A 22,918-nucleotide genomic window follows, 5' to 3' on the forward strand; every position below is an offset into this window, starting at 1 on the left:
GAACAAACGGCGAGGAAGCTGATAGAGACAGCTGGTTGACTAGTCGCCAACAAGAATGCGCCAGGTTCCGGGGTGACTGCACCCTATGGAAAGATCGACGATACGGGCAGAGTACGACTCTCCCAAAGCGTGATGACCAGACAGGGAGTTAGTGACACAACGGCACCAATGGGGAGCTCTAAGGTCCCAGAGAGGAGGATACGAAAGATGCCGGCGAAGAAAGTGTCACGTGTGATAGATGTACAGAAGAACAATCAGTTAAAGTATAACTTCACAGGAGTTCCAGAGGCGGATTCGAGAGCTTGCTTCAATCGAGCGACCTGGAACCCGGCTGTGAACCTGCAGCAACCACCGCTGGGGACATCACATCTGATACTGGGAGATAGCTTAGTCAGAGTACTCTCGAACTTGAGGACCTCTTGGGTCACCACGGTGATGGCCTTTGGAGGCGCGACCATAGCCCAGTTATTTCGGATGGTGCAGCTGATGAACCCAGGGAGAATCCCTAATGTAATGACCCTAGTTGGGACAAATAACATCTCGAGAAGCTCGGATGAGGAGGAAGCAATATGGGAATTAATGATGGTGTGCTTGTTTACTACTCTCTGGCAGAAGTTCAACTGCGCGGTACTGACCGTTTGTACTGTGCCAATGAATGCGAGGAGTTTGACTGCAACAGGGAGAAGGCACAACGAAGGAGTAGTCAGGTGGAATAACATCCTAAGGAATCTCGCAAGTCGGAACGCCGGAAGGATGATCCTCATGGACATCGAACATGAGTTGAGAGCTATGAATCAGGCCAGGCTGACTACAGACGGCATCCACTTCGATAATATAGAAGGACATTCTTGGTTGAACAGAGTCTTCCAAGAGCGATTGGATGAGTTGGAAGTAGAACTCTTTGACACAGGAGTGCTAAAGGAGGAGGGATCATTGAACGAACCTGTGATTACCACCTTTGTGCCTCCTAGCCTAGAAACACGCTTGGGGACGGTCCCGGCCGTGACGAACTATAGACAGCAGAGCTCTAGCGAACCAGGTCAAAGAACAGACGTTCAAGATCGGTTGGGAGAAGCGCCAATGAGGAGGACCATTAATCCTAGGAGAGGACTAGAGCCTGTCAACCCGAGGGAGGAGACAGCCAGCACCTCTAGATCGGACACGAGGTCGGAGACGACAAGGACCAGTCGAGAGGAAAGACGCCCTAACAGGAGTTCTCTAATGTGGTCGATGCCAATACCCTCTCCACGGCACATATACAAGGATGACCCGATGAAACTGAACCTTCAAACGGTGAGCTTCGCAGAGGATGCCATGAGGATGCTGAACGGAGCAATGTTATCGGTCAGCGGAATGTACTCGATAACAGGAGTGGACTGATTGATAGCGGCTGGCATAAACTTCAGCTCTACAACTGCCTTGAGATTTGCTGAACTAGAGGGACTGCCCTCTAATAACACAATGGGACCAGTGAACGCCCGACCGTTACAAGACGTAACACTGAATCACAATGAAGGTGAATATGAAAGAACCTGAAGAGCTAGAACCCATGAGAAAAATAGACGAAATCAGGAGATTCTCAAACAAGGAGCCGAGACTCACTAAAGAGTCTATGGGCGCACTACCGAAATCCAGTGAGTGCTGTGGACCGATCAGGAAGAAGTCATACAGCTACGTGTCCGGAGTCATAGGGATAGCGTACAACTCTTTCCTGAGTGAAGACATACGCGATTGCTTTTTTGATTACGAGCAAGCATTGTTGCTAAGGTTCTGGACGTCGAGAATTGCAACGATTAAAAGCGCTACTAATCCGCAGACCAAGTTGGGACTAGTCTTGGAAGAAAAGGTGACTGCACCTTCCGTGCCAAAATCCGACAAACGAGTGGAGTTTGGATTGGGATTCTCAGATGAATTACTGAGAACGAGCTTGATGGTAATGTGGGAACTGATGAGACCAACATGGTGTCCTAGTCCCAATGCGGACTCGATACTACGAGCGACAGAAGAGGTGAAGAGGGAACTAAATGCAGACTGTAACCTGTGTGACCTTAACATCTTATATAATGTGATGATAACGGCCTCTAGGAGCAACGGAGAAGATAAAGTGGAGTTGCCTGGCTGGGGATCAGAAGACTGGGTCAAACCTGGTAGCTGTCTGGCAGAAGTCTGTGAACTGGAGGGTCACGTTTGTGGAAGTCTGGATTGCGTGAAAACCCTAGAGAGACAACTTAAGCAGTTGACGATATTGTTTGGGAACGTTATGATGAAAGCAAGGACGGAAACGGAACTGATCGCAGGTTGCCATGGAGGAACTGAGGTGAATCTTGTGACTGCACTAGGATTCTACAGCATGTTTGGTTCTTTAGAGTCACTATTGAATCTAGAACAGAAACGTGAGATGGTCACAGCCATCAGTGTAAAAGTGTTCCCAGTAGTTTTGCAAACTGAGCAAAAGTACATAGGAAAATGGAGGGAAGCGATTGAGACGGAAATGAACATCCGACACAGTGAAACTTATCGTAGACCATCATGAGCACGATATTTGGTGGGATCGACATTAGCTCCAATGTGCAAGAGCAGATACCCGGTGCATTTTGTAGCTGTGGATGTAAAAAGTACGAGAACGATCGTGGATCAAGCCTTCTCAGTGCCAAAGTGTGTGAGACTAACAAGAATGTCGGAGAAATCCTACGAGTTACTGTGTAAAATGTTCTCAGCAGTTCCAGAGAGAACAAAGGAGGAGTTGGAATCAATACTGGGGATGGAGTTCATGGGATACGTGAGTGGGAACTTCAGTGACTTTGAGAGACGGAAACAGAGAGGATCAACCGTTACAGATTACAATACAGTAGACGAGAATGATGAAGTCCACCGAGTGATGATGGAAGTGGAACCTCTACTGGAAGCTTCGGGAAAGCGTAATTGGAGGAGCATCATGTTGACACATGATGAGTTTCCCTGACACTGCTTACTGCAAACATGGTGATATCCCGGGCGTAGTAATCTGGCGTTGATCTGGTACTCTGGAGAGCTGCTCTCCATGGGTTTACCAGACTCATCACGGCCCATAACAACAGTGATAGTGGGAGTTATAGTGGCGATAAAGTGATTGGAGGCTCATGTGAGAGAGAACAATAGACAGGAGGCGCCAACGCGAGAACAATTGCAGAAGTTGGATTGTCTAAAAGATTTAGATCTTTTTGAGACAACGTGCAAGATTCTGAACATTCCTATGGAAGTAAAAAAGATATGGTCAAGAAGACGACTGATGCCATGGTTTAGAGCCAACATGACTGCATGGTTGTAGGAGTATGCAAAAAAGCACACATCGAACCACGGCAGAGTGTACAGTGGGTATCAACTGGACATTGGGGCAGGAGCTTTCAAGCGAGCTTTCGTGACTCATCGAAATGCCGTGACCACCGCGGTGAAGAGAATTTCCAGGACAATTGAAAGTAGTGGAAAGGAAAAAGAAGAGATGTTGAAGGAAGATTTGGAGAGAAACGTGACGTTGTGTCTCCACAACAGCTTCTGCAGGAACAGAGAATCTAACGTGGATCCCCTGCCTTGTTGTAAACAGAGGGTAGAAGAGCAGAAGTGTTGGAGGACTGCTTCCATCAGCGTCAGAATAGCTAACGATGTGTTGCAAGACACAGAAACTGTAAGTGCAGAGTCAATGTCACAGGAGGAGGAGACGGAACATTGACGAATGGCGGGAGAGACAAGACGCAAAAAAAAACAAAATTAGATCAATTAAGAAGTTTTAGAACTTCTAAACGACGAAAAAAGAAGAAACAAAGAGGTGACAAAAGAGAAGAAGTTAAAACTTAGAATTGTTTTATGTTTGTGACGAAAACTCAAGTGAGAAACTAAGCAACCAAGTTGTAATTGAATACTGAAAGAAAACATTTAGTTGAGTTTTGAGCATTAAAGAATTTGTTGCATTCATAATTTTGCATTTTGATTTTAGTTAGTGGCTTTAGAGACACTTAATATTTATTTAGAAAGGCTTGAGTAAAGAGTATATTTAAATATTCCAGCCTGCATGACGGTTTTTAATCAACTAGGAGAAGTGATCACTTTGTGGTGACATGAAAGGCTTGGGTTATCTCTTGAAGAGGGAGATTGTTTGATTTTGTTCTTTCTAATCACAGAGTTCCTTAATTTTAATATTCAGGACAATAACAACTAAAATTTCCGAAGGGAAGAAGCATAGTAGGATAATTTTAGCTTGTTGGTTGGCAGGACTGTCCTGCAAACTAACACCTTTTAAAGCCTCGGAGAAAAAGTTTCAAATCAGGGCAATGACGTTGGAAGTCAGAAAAAGGGTTTGTCTTAAGTCATATCCTCAAAGTGCAGATTATTGAATAAATTTAGAAGGCTATAGCACTGTAGTATGATGCCATTTAAATTCTGCAGTGAGTCGATATGACGCGGGTAAAAGTAAATTCGTGCATTTTGTAAATTCTGTTCGATGACACTGTACAATTTTTACGAATATTGCGAGATTCGATGGGGACATTGACCGGGCTGTCCGCGGAGTATGTGACATTCGACCAGAATGGACGAAAATGCAGTTTCGAGTTTTTAACAGCGAACCTTCCGAATTGGCGGTTTTGAAGGTTTAAGAGCGTTATTCAGACGATTAGACAAATCGTGAAGGCTGAAGGATTCGGAAAGTCCTAAATTTTAAACATTCGAAATGATGACGTAATAATTCTGAGAAACGTCAAAAACGGCCATTTTGGAGAAAAACCAAAATAAAAACAGAACAACAATAGTTGCGACGACGACAACAACGAGAAAATTGAGAATCAGAATTGGAGAAAAACAGAAGTAGCAGAGACAGCTCCGAGTTGCAACTATGGTTTCGCTACAATAGTTGCAAGGCCGTTGCAAAAAACGGTGAATGGTGGAAAACCAGCCTTCCGGAGGGGTCTCGGGACTGGAACCGATGTTTTTTATACAAACTTTTAGCTTCCCTATTATGTCCTGAAATGAATTTAAATAACATCTGAATTCATTTTACGAGGATGAGAAGCTGGGAGTTGCGGGAAAGGGTTGATCTATCTTCGATGGAGATGATGATTTTTATCTACTGAACAAAAACAATAGTAAAATAATAAGTAGTAGTAGCCCTGTTTTTAGGAGTGACCTCGTGGTCTGGGGATACTGAGACCCAGCCATGAGCTCACTATTTCTGCATGTAATTAAGTTAATTTGAACGTTCTGGTCGAAGCCGGAGAACAGTAACGTTTTTGTCGGCCGGATGTTGAAAAGATCACCAAAAGAACTGGCTTGGTAGAGACGGTGAAAAGCATGTAGAGCTCTGTTTAGACGTTGGCCAGTCGTCTGAGAACCTAGCTTTTTTTCCGTCGATGTGTACTTCCGACGGAGGGATTTTAACATAATGGTTTAGAACCAAAATGTATGTGAAATTGTAACATTCGCCCAAATACTACACAGCGACGGAGCGTAGAAAAAGTACCTATTAACGACTGGCAGGCGTCAGTTACCTTAATCCTACTCGTTTTTCACCGTCTCGACCTTGCCAGTTGATTTTCTGGTCTGTTTAGGGCTAAGTAAAAAGTTACTATTTTTAGGCCATCAGTCAAACGACTTTTGATCAGCTTTCGTTTACATGCGAACACAACCACATAGCTGAGTCTCGGATCCTCAGACTACGTGATTGCCATAAAAAACACGGCTCGAACAACCTATTTTAACATGTTTTTGTGCGACAGTTCTATATTAAACCCATTGGGGATGGATTGACCCTTTCCTCTTTCTAGCTACTCATATTCTAAAGTATCAAATTATACCGGTGTTAATTCAAAAATTTAGGACATCTGGCAGAATGGCACAAATATTGTAAATAACATATGTAAATTGATGTTTTATCGTCATTTAGATTAGTTTATTGTAAAAATCCTGACTATGCACATAGTTGCGAAAACGTTTGAAATTTACTTTTTAATAAAAATTTCTACAATGCATCAAATGCTGACTTGACTTAATTCTTGCAATATTGTCTATTGATGTATTTTTATAATGCTGGTATAGGCCCTATCCAGCTTGTGCACGACCGTACCTAAACGGAGGGGCCCCTTTTATAATATACCCTTTTTTGTAAAAAAAAATATGTGATTGTGTCATCCTGTCAAGTTATGACCTTCAAATTTTTCAGATAGCATAAAATGCGCAACAACTTGAAACAGTTCGATCTGGCTATTGTTGGCGGAGGAATAATTGGATGCGCAACTGCCATGCTTGCCAAACGAATGCTACCTGCGTCCACTCGAGTGGTTCTTATTGAGAAGGAAAACACAGTTGGTTTTCACCAAAGTGGAAGAAACAGCGGTGTTGTACATATGGGACTTTATTACAAGCCAAACTCACTCAAAGCTAGGTTATGCCAGGAAGGTGCATTTGAAACGTTCGCTTACTGCGATTCGCAAAAAATTCCGTACAAAAAATGTGGAAAATTGGTAGTCGCTATCAATCAGAGTGAACTGGGACGTTTAGAGAATCTTTTTCAAAATTCTATTAATAACGGAGTACCGGATGTAAGAATACTGGAAAATAAACAAGAAATTCAAAGAGTTGAGCCGAATTGTGAAGGCATTAGTGCAATCTACTCGCCTTACACAGCAATTGTTGATTGGAAAGTTGTCACAGAATCTTTTCGGCAGTCTTTTTTGAAAATGGGCGGTGAAATGATGTTAAATTTTGAGCTGATCGAATTGCGCCAATCGCCCCAATCAAGCCAAATTTTTCCGATTGTTCTGAAATCTAAAAAAGGACAATCTATCAGGTCAAGATATGTGTTGACATGTTGTGGTTTGTTTTCCGATCGAGTTGCCAAGCTAAGTGGGTCAAGTTTAGAGCCTAAAATAGTACCAATCAGGGGCGAATATTTGGGGCTGCCTCAGAGAGTTGCTCGAGGTCTTTTGTCTACAAATATATATCCTGTACCAGATCCTAAATTCCCGTTTTTAGGCGTTCATTTTACGCCGAGAATGGACGGCTCGTTATGGCTGGGACCAAATGCTGTTTTTGCATCTCATCGTGAAGGTTACTCCTATTTTGACATCAGTTTAAGAGACACACTTGAGCTGATAGCATATCCTGGTTTTCGTAAGTTATCTTCCAGGTATATAATGAAGGGTCTCGACGAGTTAACTAGTTCTGTTTTCTCGCGTCGTCAGATAAGGATACTTCAGAAATATGTCCCGAAGCTACCAGCCAGTGAAGTTTATAGGGTTTCGGCCGGAGTGAGAGCTCAGGCATTGACCATTGATGGTAAATTGGTCGATGACTTCGTTTTTGATTCTGGCGTTTCCAGTGAAGCAGAAGGTTGTCGAATTCTTCATGTGAGAAATGCTCCTTCGCCTGGTGCTACTTCTAGTTTAGCAATTGCCAAATATTTATTAGATAAAATGCAGAAATCATTCTTAAATTTGACATAGTAAATTGTGGAAAAATCTTTAGTAGTATGTTTGTATTCTTGCATTAGTTTAAATCTAACTATACAGTTGAGCTTGATGTGTACATTTGAAAAATTGTTGCGCGTTCGAGTCAGCCATGATATGGTGAACAGGAGAGGAGCTAAAGAGAGAAGTTAATACGAATCCAAATTTTTACCCATTTTTTTAAACGATAATAACACTTGCTACAGCAAGTGTCTTGTAATCGGGAACAAGACTTTTTGCCCTTAAACAACTCTTCTTACAAGAAACTGATCTGGCTTTAATATTGAACTTTAACAACTTTCAGGTTCCTCCCCATTTGGCCTGGAGGTAATGCGGTCGCTTTGGCACCCTAAGGTCTGGGGTTCGAAGTCCCGGCAGGATAATATTAGCAAGGTCAATTATGCCCTATCAGAACTATCCTGCCATTTCTGATATCAATGGTTTAATTGAAACTGCAGGTTGTCGAAAGCTTTGATGCATAAGCGTCTACGCCCTTTTAGTTTAGAAAAAAGTTGTGACTTCAAAAGTGTCAAACTTTTCTTAAAAACTACCCTATCAAATCGGAGACGAAGGATTCAATCGAATGAACCGGTTGCAAAGTTTTTTTTCTGCAGAAGCGGAGACTCTTTAACTTTTTTGCAAGAAAGATGTTCTGTCCTTTTCACCTAATTTATTTTTGTAGAGAAGAAAATTAAGGTTTTGGGCACAGTTCAATTTTCGCATTTTTCAAACTACGAATTTCATCCCGCATCAGTATAACAAATTCAAAAATTATCAAACCGGTTATTCCAGCTGTAGCTGGCCCCCTTGTGTTCTTTTATCGAGACATACGAAAATTTTGGTTCAGCTAGTTTTTTTTTCCAACATTTCTCACTTTTCTCGACTTTTTTTCAGGTTTGTTGTATTGCAAATGGCGCGAGGCTCCGCTCCGTTTCGGTGTCAATATTAACGCTCAAAGCGTTATCGAATCGGAAAAAAGACTTTTTCGGGTTGACAGCTAGTTTAAACATTTAAGATGCTGCTGACATGCTCAGTTTCATGAAAATTCAAATTTAACTAGCTACTAGTTACTGAGGGTACATGCTATATATTGAACTCAAACCATCGTATGCATACTTATTGAATTTCTATATTAGTTTTCTGTTGACGATTTTTCGGCTTCATGGTTGTCGACTGAAGCTCTGTCTGTTTAGGTTCCGAATTATGTAGTTCACTTTGCAAACACTATTTATATAGTTATCGTTGATCGTATGTAGGCGTTACATGCTACTTTTTCCAATATGATTATTCTTTCCGGTTGTATTTTTGAGATTGTTAAGACGCTGAAACCACTTTTTTGAATGCTCAAAATCAATCCCATTAGGACCTGTTTAAAAAATTTAACCATGAAAAAAGTTTTTTTTTTAAATTAGTTTTTCTACTTTTTTTTTCAATTTTAAAATCGTTCGATCAGCGTCATGGTGCTTTCATCCCATAACTGGTATCTAAAGTGGCGAGAAGCTCAGCTTCTCTGTGTCTCAAATTCCAATCATATTTCCGCAACCCCTTTCATAAACATCAATTCAATTCAATTACCTGATCCTGAACATTTAAGAGCAGCAAGGACAGACAGGCACAAACGAGGTCCCCTAAGCAAGGCAGAAGAAGATAAACAGACAGATCATGACAGTATCTGGGGACTTGCAGCATCTCAAACACAACTCGCGTTGAAAAGACAATTCTACAGTTGCACATACCATGAACAGCCCCATGTACGTGATCAAACACTGAAGGGTTCCGTGATTAAAATGTTTGATAGAAATTGATGCTTCATCTTTGGTGCTCTCAAGTTGTGCAAAACATGCATTTCGTACAGACACATATTATAAGGTTAATAGTTTCAACAATTTTCAAAACACCACAGCAAAAAGATCTTATAATACATCAGATATAGCGAAAAAAATTGGCAACTCCATTTTTATCCTTTATGTTAAATTCAATTTCTGGAATTCTCTATGTTTATAGCTGCCTATATTAAACTTCAACACCCGAAACTGCAAAACTTTGCGCATATTTTTGTTTAAGATTGGTTAAAAAAGACTTGAAGTTAAGTAGGCCAGCTTTTTGATTGAATGTTTCCTTGAGTCGCGCTTATTTCTGAAACTTAAGCACGAGTCCCAGGCTGCTAGCTTGACAAATATAATAGTGTTGCATGAAAACGGAAAAATTGAGTGTCGAATTTGTTTTGAGAACTTACATAATCATCTTTTTGTGGTTGAGTGGCCATGACGTTTTTTTAGTTGATGCTTTTTGAAAAATAGTAAATCATCTTGTTTTTTTTTTTCAATATAGTTTCAGCTCGCAGAGTCGAACACGTACATAGAATACTTCCAGCTGCATTTTTAAAAACATGAACTGCAGTGTTTTTACACCTTGCCTGCGGCCAGCAGGAAGAGTTTCACACTGGCGCTTGCAGAAATGAGGAAATTAATCGAGCTACACATTACCGATTTACGTTGACCGAAATGCGATCAAAGAACAATGAAACCAGACAGAGCAATGCTTTCGGTGAAACTTTTGAAGCAAGCATTACTAGATCCAGCCCCTCTCCCAATAGCTCCTGCAGCTGATGGCGGAGTAGCTGAAGCAGACCAGGTAGAAGGTTGGCCGAGTTTATAGTCAGGCCAACTTGCAATGGGATAGGATACTCCAGTGGAGGAGAAGTAGCCCAAATCAAAAACATGCCGTCGCAGAATGATCGGAGAGTTTCTGATTCTCAGGAAACGCACTACGAAATTATAATGTAACACGGAACTCGTAAAATTCAACTAAAAGTTTGTACGAAAATAAAATCAAAAAGAAAAATATATACAACCTAGAAACAAACACTTATTTTTTCGCTGTTAAACCACTTAAGGCAAATGAGTGATGCTTTGTAGCTATTTTTCCCAAACATCAAAATACAACGCTTAAGTGGATACTGGCTCCTGTGCTAGTGCTATCCCGTACCAAAGCGTTGAATGAAAATCAGCGTTAAGCCATACATTTTCCATTCATTTATTTTAAAGCTGATCAGACCTCAATCAATTTTTAACTGAACACAAAGTTTTTTGTCAACTTTGTTCGAAACCTCTCACGAACAAAAAATGACGCACAATCACAAATTGAATTCAAAAAATGAAATGAAAACAAACAGCAATCATAACAAATCAACATGACTTTATATCACAGCTGAGGATTCTCGTCGGCTGGGGGTGAGGGTACCTGTTGTTTGCAGCTTTGTTTTGAGCATCTTACGCTTGTAACCACATCCTGTAACATAGCCAACCGAAGATTGGAAATGGGTAATGAACACTAGTAAACATAAAAAAACACTGACACTGACTTTGTTGAAAAAATTAACTTTCGAATTGAACAAAAAGTAGATGCCCTTTGAGCTCTTTGAATTTTTAAAGCGAGTTATGATTGGCGTTTTTTTGATATCATTAACCCTACTTCAGAAAACTAGATCAACAGGTAAAGCTTTGATCCCGCTGGAAATCTTAAAATTAATTTTCACTTTCGAAACAAGAGATCGTCCTCGAATTTTTGCGCCATTTGCACGTTTGTGTTTGGAGAGTGCTATTTACGTCGCTTTCAGAAGATTAATTTCATTTGAACTCAAAAAGTGCATATATACCTAAGGGCATCAAAATTTCAAGGTTTTTTTCCTGAAAAAAAATCAACAGACATATTTAAGTGTCTTTACTACGTTCATCGACTTTTAACTACATGAGGAAATTTGGACTGTTTTAAGAGTGAGACACAAAAATAAAAAATGGTTTTAAAAAACTGATTCGAAAGAAATCTTAAAACTTAACTGAACAGTTTTCACCAAAAAACCTTGTAATGCTGAAATACGTAATCCTTAAGATAGCAACACGGTGAATCATTTGGATCTTAAACACAAACAATAACTGGACAATAACAACGACTTGCCTCTGCATGGGCAAAAGGAGATCCAGTTAGAAGTTAAAAATACTCATCAAATCAAAATTTATTAAAAATGCAAATTATTTTCCATTAGTGAAAGTCGAGATCGACGTAGTCAACAGATTATTATACTCTGACTGCAATCAGTTTTGTGTTCCAAGACAACTCCCAAAAGAAGTAATATTTGTTCTTCATATTTCACTGACTGGAGGACACCTTGAAATTGTTTTTCAGATTTGATTCTTGTCCTATGAGTCCTTCTCTATGGTTTTTGACGAATTGAACATCTGGAACAAGTTATCAAAATGATTCGGAGAGTAATAATGCAATTAAGCAAGTCATCATTAATATTCCGAAACCTAATATTTTATTTTTTTAAACTGTTGAGAAATTGTAAACCTCTTCTGGCTGACTTGGAAATTCACTATTGGGTTTCATTTCTCAGAACAAAACATGAATTTTCAAAACTTAATAGGTTAAGGTTAAGAAGACCGTTATTCAAAGCAACTGACGTGGTGAAACCAATGCCTATCGGAATGAAAACTTCGCACAGTGGAGGTAACTTCCCCGCTTGAAACGGCGAAAGCAGCGGTTTCCATTTTTAGCCAGGAGTTGTTTTTTTTTCGGAGAATTTAATCATCGGACTAATGATTGTCTACATATTTTTGTTGGCTTTTTTTCTACTCTTTCTAAATCTTGTATTTTTCTTCTGGTTCAAGCAAGTTTTTTTTTAATCAAAATTGGTTTGATTCGTTCCTGTGGTATGCGACCTTTGATTTTGTATAATTTTTTTCCTTCGTTTTTCACGTTTTTTTTAACCAAAAGGTTTATTCGGTTTGAATGGTTTTGGCTAATTTTTTTTATGCGAAAGCAATTGTCTTGTAATTGGGAACTAGAACTTTTTCCCGTACACCAATTTTCTTACACATTTGTAAGAAATTGTGAAATTGCTTTATTAGTAAATCTGAGCAAGTTTGATACTCCTACTCACTTGGCCTAGAGGAAAAGGGGACGCGTTTTTACCTCAAGGTCTGGGGTTCGAGTCCTGACCGGACCTTGTTTTTTTTCAGTATGTATGAAATTGAAATTTGTTTTCGGGAAAAATTGATTTTTCGCACTTTCGTCTGTCTACTTATGTTTCGTCGGCTTTTTGCCACGAGGAAATTTTTTGTGCTGTCAGAATTTTTATCGTAGATGCAAGTGATTTTGATTTACTCCTGTAATTTGTTAAATTATTTGCCTGATGTTGTATATTTTGCTTGGCTTTCCTTTTTGTTTTCGCTTAAAAGCTTTATTCGGCATAAAGAGTTTCGGCTTTTGATCGATCGGCTTGGTTACTTTTTTATGTAACAAGGGCAAAAATGACCGATTTTGAGCTCCGCTTCACCTCTATCTGTGATATGGGCTTATTCGCCTTATATTGCGTTGTTTCAAAGGCAAATATAGATATTTGTGTAATTCAGGAGGGAAAAAAGGTGTTTCACGAGAGAGTTGCAAAACTTAATAGCTCAAATAGTTTGTTTATATGGTTTTCGGTTAAACGATCGTCTACTCAAGTTTTGTCGGTTTAGGTTGCGTTCGATGAATTTTTTGTGTTTCCGGGAACTTTTTCTGAAATTGAACATTATTCTAGACAAACGTTTGAAATTTTACTGTTTTTTGTTTTCCGATTTAAGGGCCTCGGCCTCGATTTCCCTGTTGAACTTGCTTCGCAAGTGAAGCGACGTCATGCCACGGCCAGCGCACTGGTTGGATAAGGCCATACCAAAGCTACATATATTCATCAAACATTTTTTCTAAAATAGTACTAGATGCCTGTTTTTGTGTTTTTCTACAGTGGCTCCCTTTCAGATCCTTAGATGTAAGATAGTTGCGGCGCAGAAATGAACAAGCACCACAAGCATGCAGTGTTGGACCATGATAATACGGCCGAGCTCTTCAAGGTATGAAAAAGAAATTCCACATCCGTTAAAAAGGAGGCCAAGACAATTATTCAAGCTGTGTCATGTTTATTTTCAGCAATACCAAGACATGAGCGTCGACCAAAAGGCATCTCTCACAAATGAAGACCGACTAAAGTGAGTAAAAAATTTGACCAATATTGGCAAAATGAGGCGGATCATTTCTTGATATATGTTCCAAACCATGTTTTTAAGCGTCGATGAACGTTCTTATTTCGAAAATGGAATTTGATTTCAAGATTTACAGCGACATAAAAAACTCACCTATTGATCCAGTTTTGGGTTAATTTATCAAAAAAAATGGCCATCATAAGTTGTTCTAGAAATTCAAAGAGCCTCAAGGCCATCTATTTTTTTCTTCGGATCTCGAAATTTGAGAATGTCAGTTTTTTTTGTTTACTTGCTTTTACTGAACCTTTTACATTTGTCTGGTGGCTATATTTAAATATTTTGTTTGATGACAAGGACATATTCAACTTTTTCCTCAAGAGCAAAAGTGCAGTGGTTATTGTTTCGATCGCGTTGAGAAGGAACTGAGTTTCTGGGAATTTTTAAAATCAGAATCACTCATCATAAAAAAACGTCTGTTGGAGTGAACTGTGGTGTGAAATATAAGCTCATTCAGTCGTGATTTGGGCTGCAATGTTATTCTTTATGAAATTCCCATTGTTGAGAAAAATAGTTTCGGAGTTTTATCTTTCTGGAGCGAAGAGTGCATCACATGAGTTATCACCTTTATATCGGTATTTTAAGCTAATCGACCTGAATTATAAGTTTTTGTTCCGAACATTAGAAAGGGGAAAGAATTTCGCATTCGGTTTTTTCGTTTTCCACGTAAAATCTCAGATACCACAAATTATCATCATAATAGGTCGAATGATATATCATATCAATGCCCTTTCAGTCGTTATTCGAACGACATTAAAAAGTTTTAAAAAGTTGTCCCAGTGTCGAGACAAACTTTCAAAGTTTTGATCGCTGTTTAGTTCAGGTTCGAGCGAGCAATGCAAGGGAGCTATTTAATTTTAATTGCAAGCGATTAATTTGTTTTTTATAAAGTTTTGTAAATACAAAACCTTCCAAATTTCGAAAAACTTGTAGACAATTTTTTTTGTGATTTTCAAAGTTTTTTTAAAATTGCTTGTCGTTTTTCGACAAAAACTACTGTTCATTTTCCTTTTCTTACTATGACTGTTCAATGTGCCTAGTTTGAAAAGATCTAGTTTTCTTTCAGATCCGTTTATCGCACCGCACCGCGCACAAAAAACGAGACTAGTTTGAAAAAATAGAAACACGTTTTTTGTAGTTTCTGTAGAATATGGTCGGACCATGCTGCGCTAATTGCACAGCAGCCGACGGCTATCTTTGTTTATTTAGGATAGTAGTGTCCAAGAGGCTGTTTCCAAGAGGCTGAAATATACTCAATTCTCAGCCCCTTTTAATAAAAACGAAGCGCTTTAAAAAGTAATCAAAATTGTTTCAAAGATTTTTCTTTTGTTCAACAATACCCGGTATGGCATCTAATAAAAAGTTTTTAGCCTTACAAAGCAGTAATTCAACGGCGAGGCATGTAAAAATACTGTGCCAAGTAACGAATCCCTCGTTTGAGTTAGGTGAAAAATGAAAAGATCAGTTTTTTAATCAAGAGTCAATGAACGTAGTGAAGACTCGTAAATAGGTCGTGATGATTTTGGATTTTTTATTAACGCTCAAGCTTGATTTTTTGCGGTTTGACTTTTGATTTCTTGAGTTCAATTCAAAATAATTTGAGGAGGGCAAACTGCACTATCGAACAGTAAAATTATAAAGGTCACGAAAAATGTGATTGACTTCTAATTTAGGAAATGGAAATTAATTATCAAATATCCCAGCAAACATAAAAGCTTCACCTATTGATCCAGTTTTCTTGAGTTAATTTTATCGAAAACGTGTCAATCATGAACGTGTTTTTGAAATTCAAAGAGCTTTAATGCAATCTAGTATGTTCTTGGAGCTTCAAAAGATGAGATTTTTGCGTTTTTGTTCTGTTAACTTGCGTTCAATGACTCTTTTCAACAGTCTGTTGGCTATGTTTAAAATTTGTGTTAGACTAATGGCAAATCCCATGTTTGATTTTTGTTTGTTTTCTTTTTCAGGAAAAACCTGAAAATTTGTTCAGGCTCAACTTCATTTTTCGCGTTTTGATTTCTTTTTAAGTTTAGTTTATTTCCTTTCTTAAAAGAAGGCAAAATCCACTATAGAAGATAAAAGGTATAAAGATCACGAAAATTGACTTCAAGTTTCAAGAATTTTCAAATTTCCCAGCGGAATTAAAATTTTACCCATTGCTCCATTGTTCTCAAGCTTTAAGGGCATATATATTTTTGAAGTTCGAAGGTCTGTCTTTTTATGAGTGAACGGAGTGAAGACTGTTATATAAGTCGTGGTGACTTTTTTTCAGGAAAAAGTCTAAAATTTGTTCACGCTTAATTTTGATTTTTTGCGGTTTGTTGTAATTTTTGTTTAAGTTCAATTGTAAAAAGGAAGGCAAACTATCAAATAGCAAAAGTGTAAACTTCGCGAAAAACGTGATCGAGTTCTAATTTCGAAATAGGATTTTAATTTTCAAATTTGCCAGCGGAATAAAAAATTTACTTTTTGATCCATTTTTCTCAAAGTTAGTTTTATCAAAAAAGTGTCAAGAGCTTTAATGCCATCAAAGAACTTTAAGGTCATCTATTTTTTTGTCTGAAATTTAAAGAGCTTTGATGTCATATATTTTTTGATTTGAAATTCGAAAGTTTTTTCAATAAATCAGTCAATATTTTTTCCTGTTTCCTTGCGTTTATTGGTTCTTTTCCAACTGTCTGTTGGCTGTGTTTTTTGCTTTTTAAGATAACTGTGATCGGGAACATTCTGTGCTTCTAGTGCTGAAATCGGCTCTTTATTTACCTTTTTTTAAAGATTTTTTTTTAGATCGGTTGTGAGTTCATTTGCTCTTAAAAGCCATATACTGACTCTAATCAGAAGGAAGAAGTGGGAACTCTCAGAAATAATTAAGAAGAGTTCTTTCTGAAATGTTTGCTCGCAACCCCTAGTTTTTCAAACAAAATATATGTCTTAAGGTTGGTTGAACACGCAGTAGATTGCATGCAAAATTTGTTTAATGTTGGCAAATGGCTCTAAGTTAATTTTGTCTGTTCCAACTTTTTTCAATTTGCTATATATGTTCTAGATTCCAACACGCAGAATTACACGAGAAGCATAAGGGCCACGAAGCGATGCATGGGGAAATGGTGCTAATTCTGTTCATATCACTTGTCATAGGCCAATGTGTATTGTTCCACTGGCGAGCACGATACAACAAATCCTACACGAGGGCAACTCTTCTTTTCATGTGGACCGTTCCTATGTATTTTGTCATCACACACTACTGGATACGATTTCTGGTTGTCTGGGCGGTGTTCACGTTGCTTAATTTCTATGTGGTTTTCAAGGCCACTAGAAAACCTCTAGCAAACACTACTCCAAGGTTAGAGTCGAAGATTAGGAATGATAACAAAGTTAATGCTTACAAACGACATGAGCGTTTTTTGTCTATTTACAACGAACTTTTAATAAAAATTATAATTCTCGTTTCTGAGATTCCCAGCGGATCTTTCGAAGGCTTTGCAGCCTGTCTAAGCATAGTCAGTTTCTCTTATTTCCCCACATTCTGGACAGAATTATTTTGTTGAGCGAAGCTCTTTTTTGCGGCGTTTTTTTTGCGTTTAGAACTTTCACGTGGTACCACGTGCTTAAGTGTACACCGCGCGATCGATTGTTTCTCCGCCACCCGCAATGATGGTATGGAACTATTGCCTAGGGTTTGGTTTTACTCCACAGCTTCGAGGAAATCAGAGCAATCTCACATGTTATCGAGTGTGATATCATATTTAAGCCATTTCAATTGCAATTCAGATTTTGGAAAGATATCTTGCTAAAGTTCTCGGTTTACACTTGCAAAGCAAAGTGTATTAGTACGAACTTTCTTTTTTCCAACCTAAGTCGCAAATATTGGCGCCACTTTGAGGCACTTAACAGCTTTTTGATAGCATGTGCTTTGGCATTTGATTAGTAATAAGTTAACACAGTTGATGTATTTCTCATTGTTCAAATGAACAGAAAAAAGCTATTTGCTTTAAAATATCAGTACAATAAAAAAACTCGATTTCCAATTTTCCAACTCATGCATAATTTTCCAACTCTTGTTATACCATGCATAATATAGATAATTTGGCTTTATGCTTTCCATTTTATTACTTTCAAAGTAAGCGTAGATGCCTTCAGTTTGTTATATTCAAAATTATTACCTAAAATTTGTGTTTATTGGTATTTGGTGGCTATTTTGCTGCATCGAGCAGGCACTTTATTAGCATGTGTAGCTGCTTTATTGTTGGCTAGCTTTAGGGGCTTTTAAGCATTCGTCGCTGAGTGTTTAGTGCGTGAGACTCAAATTTCACCTGATAGAGCTGCTTTTTGGTCGTGTTCTCGTAATTATTTGCTAAGTGCGGCTTCGCCTCTGTGGTGAAATTAAATGCAATGACAAACCGTTGATTAATAAGGAGTTAATTAATGAAATTTGAGTGATAATTCCAGTAGTAATTCAGATAAAATGTAAATAGTTAGTCACCCGCACAAAGTTGCTCGAACAAATGACTCAAGGTCATGTTTCACCAGCTAATTTTAACGAAAATTGTCAACATGTCGGTTGTTAAGATAGCAAATGTCTCCTTCCGCTGTTCAACCAACTCCCGAAGAAAGTAGTTTTATGGCTAAATATGTTCGTCTCTCCGTGGTTCATTGAATGGTTACTGAGGGAAATACAAGCCCGATTATCAAAAAACCTTTTCGAAGGCCTATTGGATATGCGAAAGTCGAACTATGCCAATTGTGCGAACTATGCCAATTGAATGAACTCTCTTTTTTTTATTCAACCACGGCCTTGTGTTCTGCTTCGGCTGTTGACGTACATAAACAACACTGGTGTCTGTTAGAGAAACTTATTACGCCTGAGTTGTTACTGAGCTTGAAAAGTATCCTGGGGCTTTTCTATGGTCTATATTTTCAGCCCATTCCGCATCAGAAGAGCTATTCAGTTTCAAGGTCTTATCTCCCCTAAAGACTTATTATAAGCTTATATTTCCTAGCAGATTTTTTTTGGCTCAATTTTTGTCCAGCTTTCCAATGTTTTTCACGTGGGTTTTTCACAAAAGAATTTCAAAAAGAGGTTTGCTGGGTTTTTCAAAAAGAGGTTTGCTGCAAAGCAGCTATCGGGCCTGCATTTAGACAACCAGCAAGTCCTCGAACTTCTCATTTGTTCATATTTGCATGTTCTAAGCTACCTTCGAAAGGACAATATCCTTGTGTCAATTTTCACCTAGAGGGATTGTTATTGGCTTTGCTTCAATCATCCTAAATCTTTCTAACAATTTTTCGATTTACTTTTCCTGACTTATACTGATTTAGTTTTCTGAATTATCAGTTGTCTTTCCTAAGAACCAATTAAGATCACTTTTCTCGCTTTAATCAATTTTTAGAATTTTTTTTCAACCAGCTACAGAAATTATTGACCGCTCCAGAAGCCACTAAATCATCTACCCACAAGCAAATTAAAACTGTTATCTTTCGAATTCTTCATTCACAAGCACTCATCAAAGATCAATTTTTTCAAAGCCAATTTTTTCAAGATTGCCTTTTAGAATCCCATGCCAGTTTCCACCGGATTGTTTGAACCCTTAAAAAGTTTCTTCAAAAGACAAAGTGAAGTTTTGCCTGTTTCATCGATCTGCTCGAATCCTTCAAGTTGCTTCATAAGGATGTCTTCATCCTTTTTTGTTTTGAAGTTTTTTTATGATGTTCAGTTGTCTCAACTCACAACTTTTTTTAAACTCCTAGCTTAGAACTATTCCTATGATCGACATCTTTCAAGTAGGTCTTCACTAAAGAATCAAATTGTTTTCATTGCTTCTTTCCAATCATGGTCTGCTTAAGCTTGCTTAGTGTTTTTTTTGGTAAGTTTGTGAGTACTTCTCCAAAATTACTACATCGCCTAATGTTACTTAATCGTCACTTCCTATCTTTTTCTCAATTTAGAATTTAGATTCGTCAAAACTTATCTCAAAACTAAATCAACTTAGATTTCTCCAATTTCTTCATTCTCAATTTCGATCAGGTAAGTCTTACTATATTTGATGTCCCCAAGAAAATTCAGTTTTTTTGTGTTTTTGGCCAGCTTTTTTGTGTAATTGTTTTTCACAATTATGGCTAGATTTTTCTTCATTACGGTGTTTTACCTATAGCGGAATGTAAGCACATGTTCCGGAGATTTATAGCCATACTACGAGCATAAGGTTAGTTTTTTTGTTGATAATTTTGAATCGAAACTCTTACAGCGAGCCTTGGAGTAATCGTTCGCCACGCCCGTTCTATCTTTCTCTTTTCTTGAGGGGTATATGAAGTGGAAGCTCAATCTTAACTGCTGTTTTCTACAAAGTCGTCTAAAATTCTGACCGATGTACTCTGCTGCACCATGTGAGACTAAAATCTGAGGAACACCTATACCATTTACGAACCTGTGCAAATTTTCGGTTGCCTCATCTCTCGTCTTCATGAAACAAATTTTTAAGTCTGAAAAAACCCTCTACAAAACCTTAGGCATTTTTGAACCGGTAGCAGTGGTTGGATAGGGATAGAAAATGTCTGTGTGAACAATATCTAGTCCTAGTTGCCCTGGTGTAACGATCTTTTAGGACTGGCTTCTTTCAACGCTGTGTTCACTCAGTGCCCATTTTTGCTGCGTTGAATCCTTCTCTTTGTGGTGATGATTCCACCAAAGGCCCTGTCTTCGCTTCTCTGCTGTTTTCAAGTTTTGTTGCTCTGCTTTCATCGTCAGAGTTATCTATCTCTACAAGTAGTGTTGACCTGCTTCTATAGAGCAGCCGTGGCTAACTGGGGTAAGGTAAGCGTCTCTCAATGCGTTCGAGGGTCGTGCGATCGAACCCCTTTTTGGTCATGGCTGGAGGGGTCCCAGTGTCATCCGCCTCCTCAAGGTGGGACCTGCTACGGCGAAATGAATGGCACCCCCTCCCCCACAGTTGGTCCTGCATCAAGCAAGACCGAGGGCAACTTAAAAAAAACTGCTTTTATCTTTGCATTTGTCTATATGATTAGTTGTCTATCTGCCAGTAGTTTTCACCTGCCTCTATTCTAGAAGTTCTCTTTCAGATCAGTTTTCTATCTCGTGATGATAAATTTGGTCTGAATAATTTGGCGCTCGGAAGAATTTACCTTAATGCAACTGACCAAGAAGCGATCCCCAAACTTCGTTCTAATCTATTGTTTTAAAGTAACAATCAACGAAGGGAGGACTCTCATCATATAGGCCGTGATGAGTTTTTTCAGTTGCTCAAATTTGATTTTTCGTGGTTTGACTTTTGAGAAAACTGGATCAAAAAGTAATTTTTTATTCATCTGAGAAAATTTTAAATTAAAATCCATTTTCGAAACTTGAAGTCATTCACGCTTTCGTGACACTTACAGATTTGCTGTTCGATAGTTGAGTTCGACTCCTTTCAACAAAGGAAATACACTGAACTTAGTTTCGAAAGTGGATTTTTATTTTCAGATTTCCCAGTCGAATAAAAAATTTAGCTTTTGATCCAGTTTTCTCAAATTGAGTTAGTTTTATCAAAAACGTGTCAAAGATAGATTGTTCTAAAATTTCAACGAATGCAATCAATTTTTCCCTTAAATTCGAAAAGTGAGATTTTTTGAAAATCAAGTCTGTTTTCCAACTGTCTGTTGGCTATGTTTGTCTGTCTCTTAACAATATAAATTTTGTTTTTAAAAAAAAGAAAGATGAAAATGTTAGTTTTTGCTATTGAATAAGCAGAATGATAATATAGAGACATTTTAACTCTAATTTATAGACTTTTTGTCGAGTTTCAGGATAATGGTTATGATTTTCTCTACTGGTAGAAGCAAAAATTAATTTGAACTAATTCTTGTTCTGTTTGCAGATTGGTGTACAAGTGGTTCCTAATTATGCACAAGGTCAACTACGGCATGGGAGTGTTGGGCTACCTCTTAGTCATGTTCACCCTCATAGGGGTCAATGTCCTGTTCGGGGTCACCCCTGACAAGAGCATGGACTGGGGCCTCACTGTTCTCTTTTACGGACTGTACTTTGGAGTATTATCACGTGACTTCTCGGTGCTCTGCACAGACAAAATGGCAACAAGATTAGGCGTGAGTAGAAATGGATAACTTAAATTACAGTATGAAACAAAGCCCTGTAAGCATCCTTGAGAAAACCACGAAACTTTTTGTTCACCCCCACTGAAGGATGTGACGTTGGGTGTTTTTTTAAACCATTATTAGGTACTTAAAGGAAGCTCATTGGGTGTCAAATAAATTATCATATTATTAAAGCGCTATTTTTCGTGATGCGGATTCCAAAACAGTTGTCTGTGTCGAGAAAAATAAACTGGTCTTGAATTGTTGCAGACAGAATTTTCATACTGAATTTCCAATCTAATTCTTCTGATTTTTTCAATATTAAATTAATTTTGCTTGCTAATAGCAAGCGTTGTCTAATCAGAACATAGTTTTTTTTGGTTGACAACATAATTAACAAAATCAAATTAAATCATTTGATAGCTTGATTTAGAAGAAAATCAATTTCTTAGCTCCTCTGACATATTTAGTCAAGAAACAGCGACCATGCCGGAGCTTGTATTTTCCAACTGAAAGTTTCCCGTTTCAATAAAATTGTCGACACATATTCTCTCTGTCTGTGTTTTGTCGACTTTGTTGACTTATCACGGAATGTTTTTGTGCTGTATGAAATTTCATGGCAATTGAAAGTGTTTTTGAATTGTTCCTGCAAATTGTAAATCCACTAACCCCTGACTTAGTATAATTTCTTTTTTTGTTGCTCAAAAGCTTTATTCGGCTTACAAGGTTTCGGCTTATGTTATATCGCCTTAGTGACCTAATGTTGTGCCATTTGAAAGGATAAAAAATATTTTATATTTTCATGATTGCGGAGGGGGTTGGGGGCGTATACGAATATCAGGACTTATTAGCTCAAGGTTCTTATGACCAAACAAGTTTTTTTTTGCGGGATCAAAGGGCGTTTACCCAATATTTGTCGGCTTAGTTGCTGCTCGATAAATAATTCTTAATACTTATTGAATGTCAGCGGTTTTACTGAACGTGTTCCTCAAATTTAAAATTATCGGGACAAGCATATGAAGTTTTGTAGGCGTGGTTTATTCGACTTTTTTCACAAAAAGTATCATCCTCGTGGCTTTCATTTCTTTTTCTGTTGCTAGTTTGCAATGCTCAGCTTCACCTCTGTTTTAATTGATGAAGCGCAAATTACGCTCTCTACACACAGAAGTGGAAATTGCACACCAGATAGGACTGACTTCTCAAAAGAATGTTTTTGTTAAGTTTGTATGGACGAAATGAGTTTTCGTTTAATTAAATAGGTCGTGTGTTATTTCCAGG

General features: G+C 38.2%; 2 protein-coding genes across 3 annotated transcripts in view; both read left to right on the top strand.

Annotated features, from left to right (window-relative positions):
- LOC134853851 (E3 ubiquitin ligase Rnf121-like) overlaps positions 1 to 22,918 on the top strand; it is a 355,568-nt gene that overhangs the window by 326,937 nt on the left and 5,713 nt on the right. For both annotated transcript variants that reach the window (XM_063869795.1, XM_063869794.1), the window contains exons 2-5: positions 13,273 to 13,366; positions 13,443 to 13,501; positions 16,599 to 16,895; positions 21,424 to 21,652. In XM_063869795.1, the coding sequence (XP_063725865.1) occupies positions 13,307 to 13,366; positions 13,443 to 13,501; positions 16,599 to 16,895; positions 21,424 to 21,652 (645 nt within the window). In that variant the 5' untranslated portion in view covers positions 13,273 to 13,306. The remainder of the gene's footprint in view (positions 1 to 13,272; positions 13,367 to 13,442; positions 13,502 to 16,598; positions 16,896 to 21,423; positions 21,653 to 22,918) is intronic.
- On the top strand, positions 6,192 to 9,058 carry LOC134854301 (L-2-hydroxyglutarate dehydrogenase, mitochondrial-like). The gene has a single exon (XM_063870501.1). The coding sequence runs from the start codon at positions 6,198 to 6,200 to the stop codon at positions 7,467 to 7,469; it is 1,272 nt and encodes a 423-aa protein (XP_063726571.1). The 5' UTR covers positions 6,192 to 6,197; the 3' UTR covers positions 7,470 to 9,058.

Source organism: Symsagittifera roscoffensis, chromosome 9 (genome assembly GCF_963678635.1).
Source record: "Symsagittifera roscoffensis chromosome 9, txSymRosc1.1, whole genome shotgun sequence".
NCBI lineage: Eukaryota > Metazoa > Xenacoelomorpha > Acoela > Convolutidae > Symsagittifera > Symsagittifera roscoffensis.

Coding starts and splice junctions, on each gene's coding strand:
- LOC134854301 (XM_063870501.1), top strand. CDS start 6,198: ATGCGCAACAACTTGAAACAGTTCGATCTGGCTATTGTTGGCGGAGGA.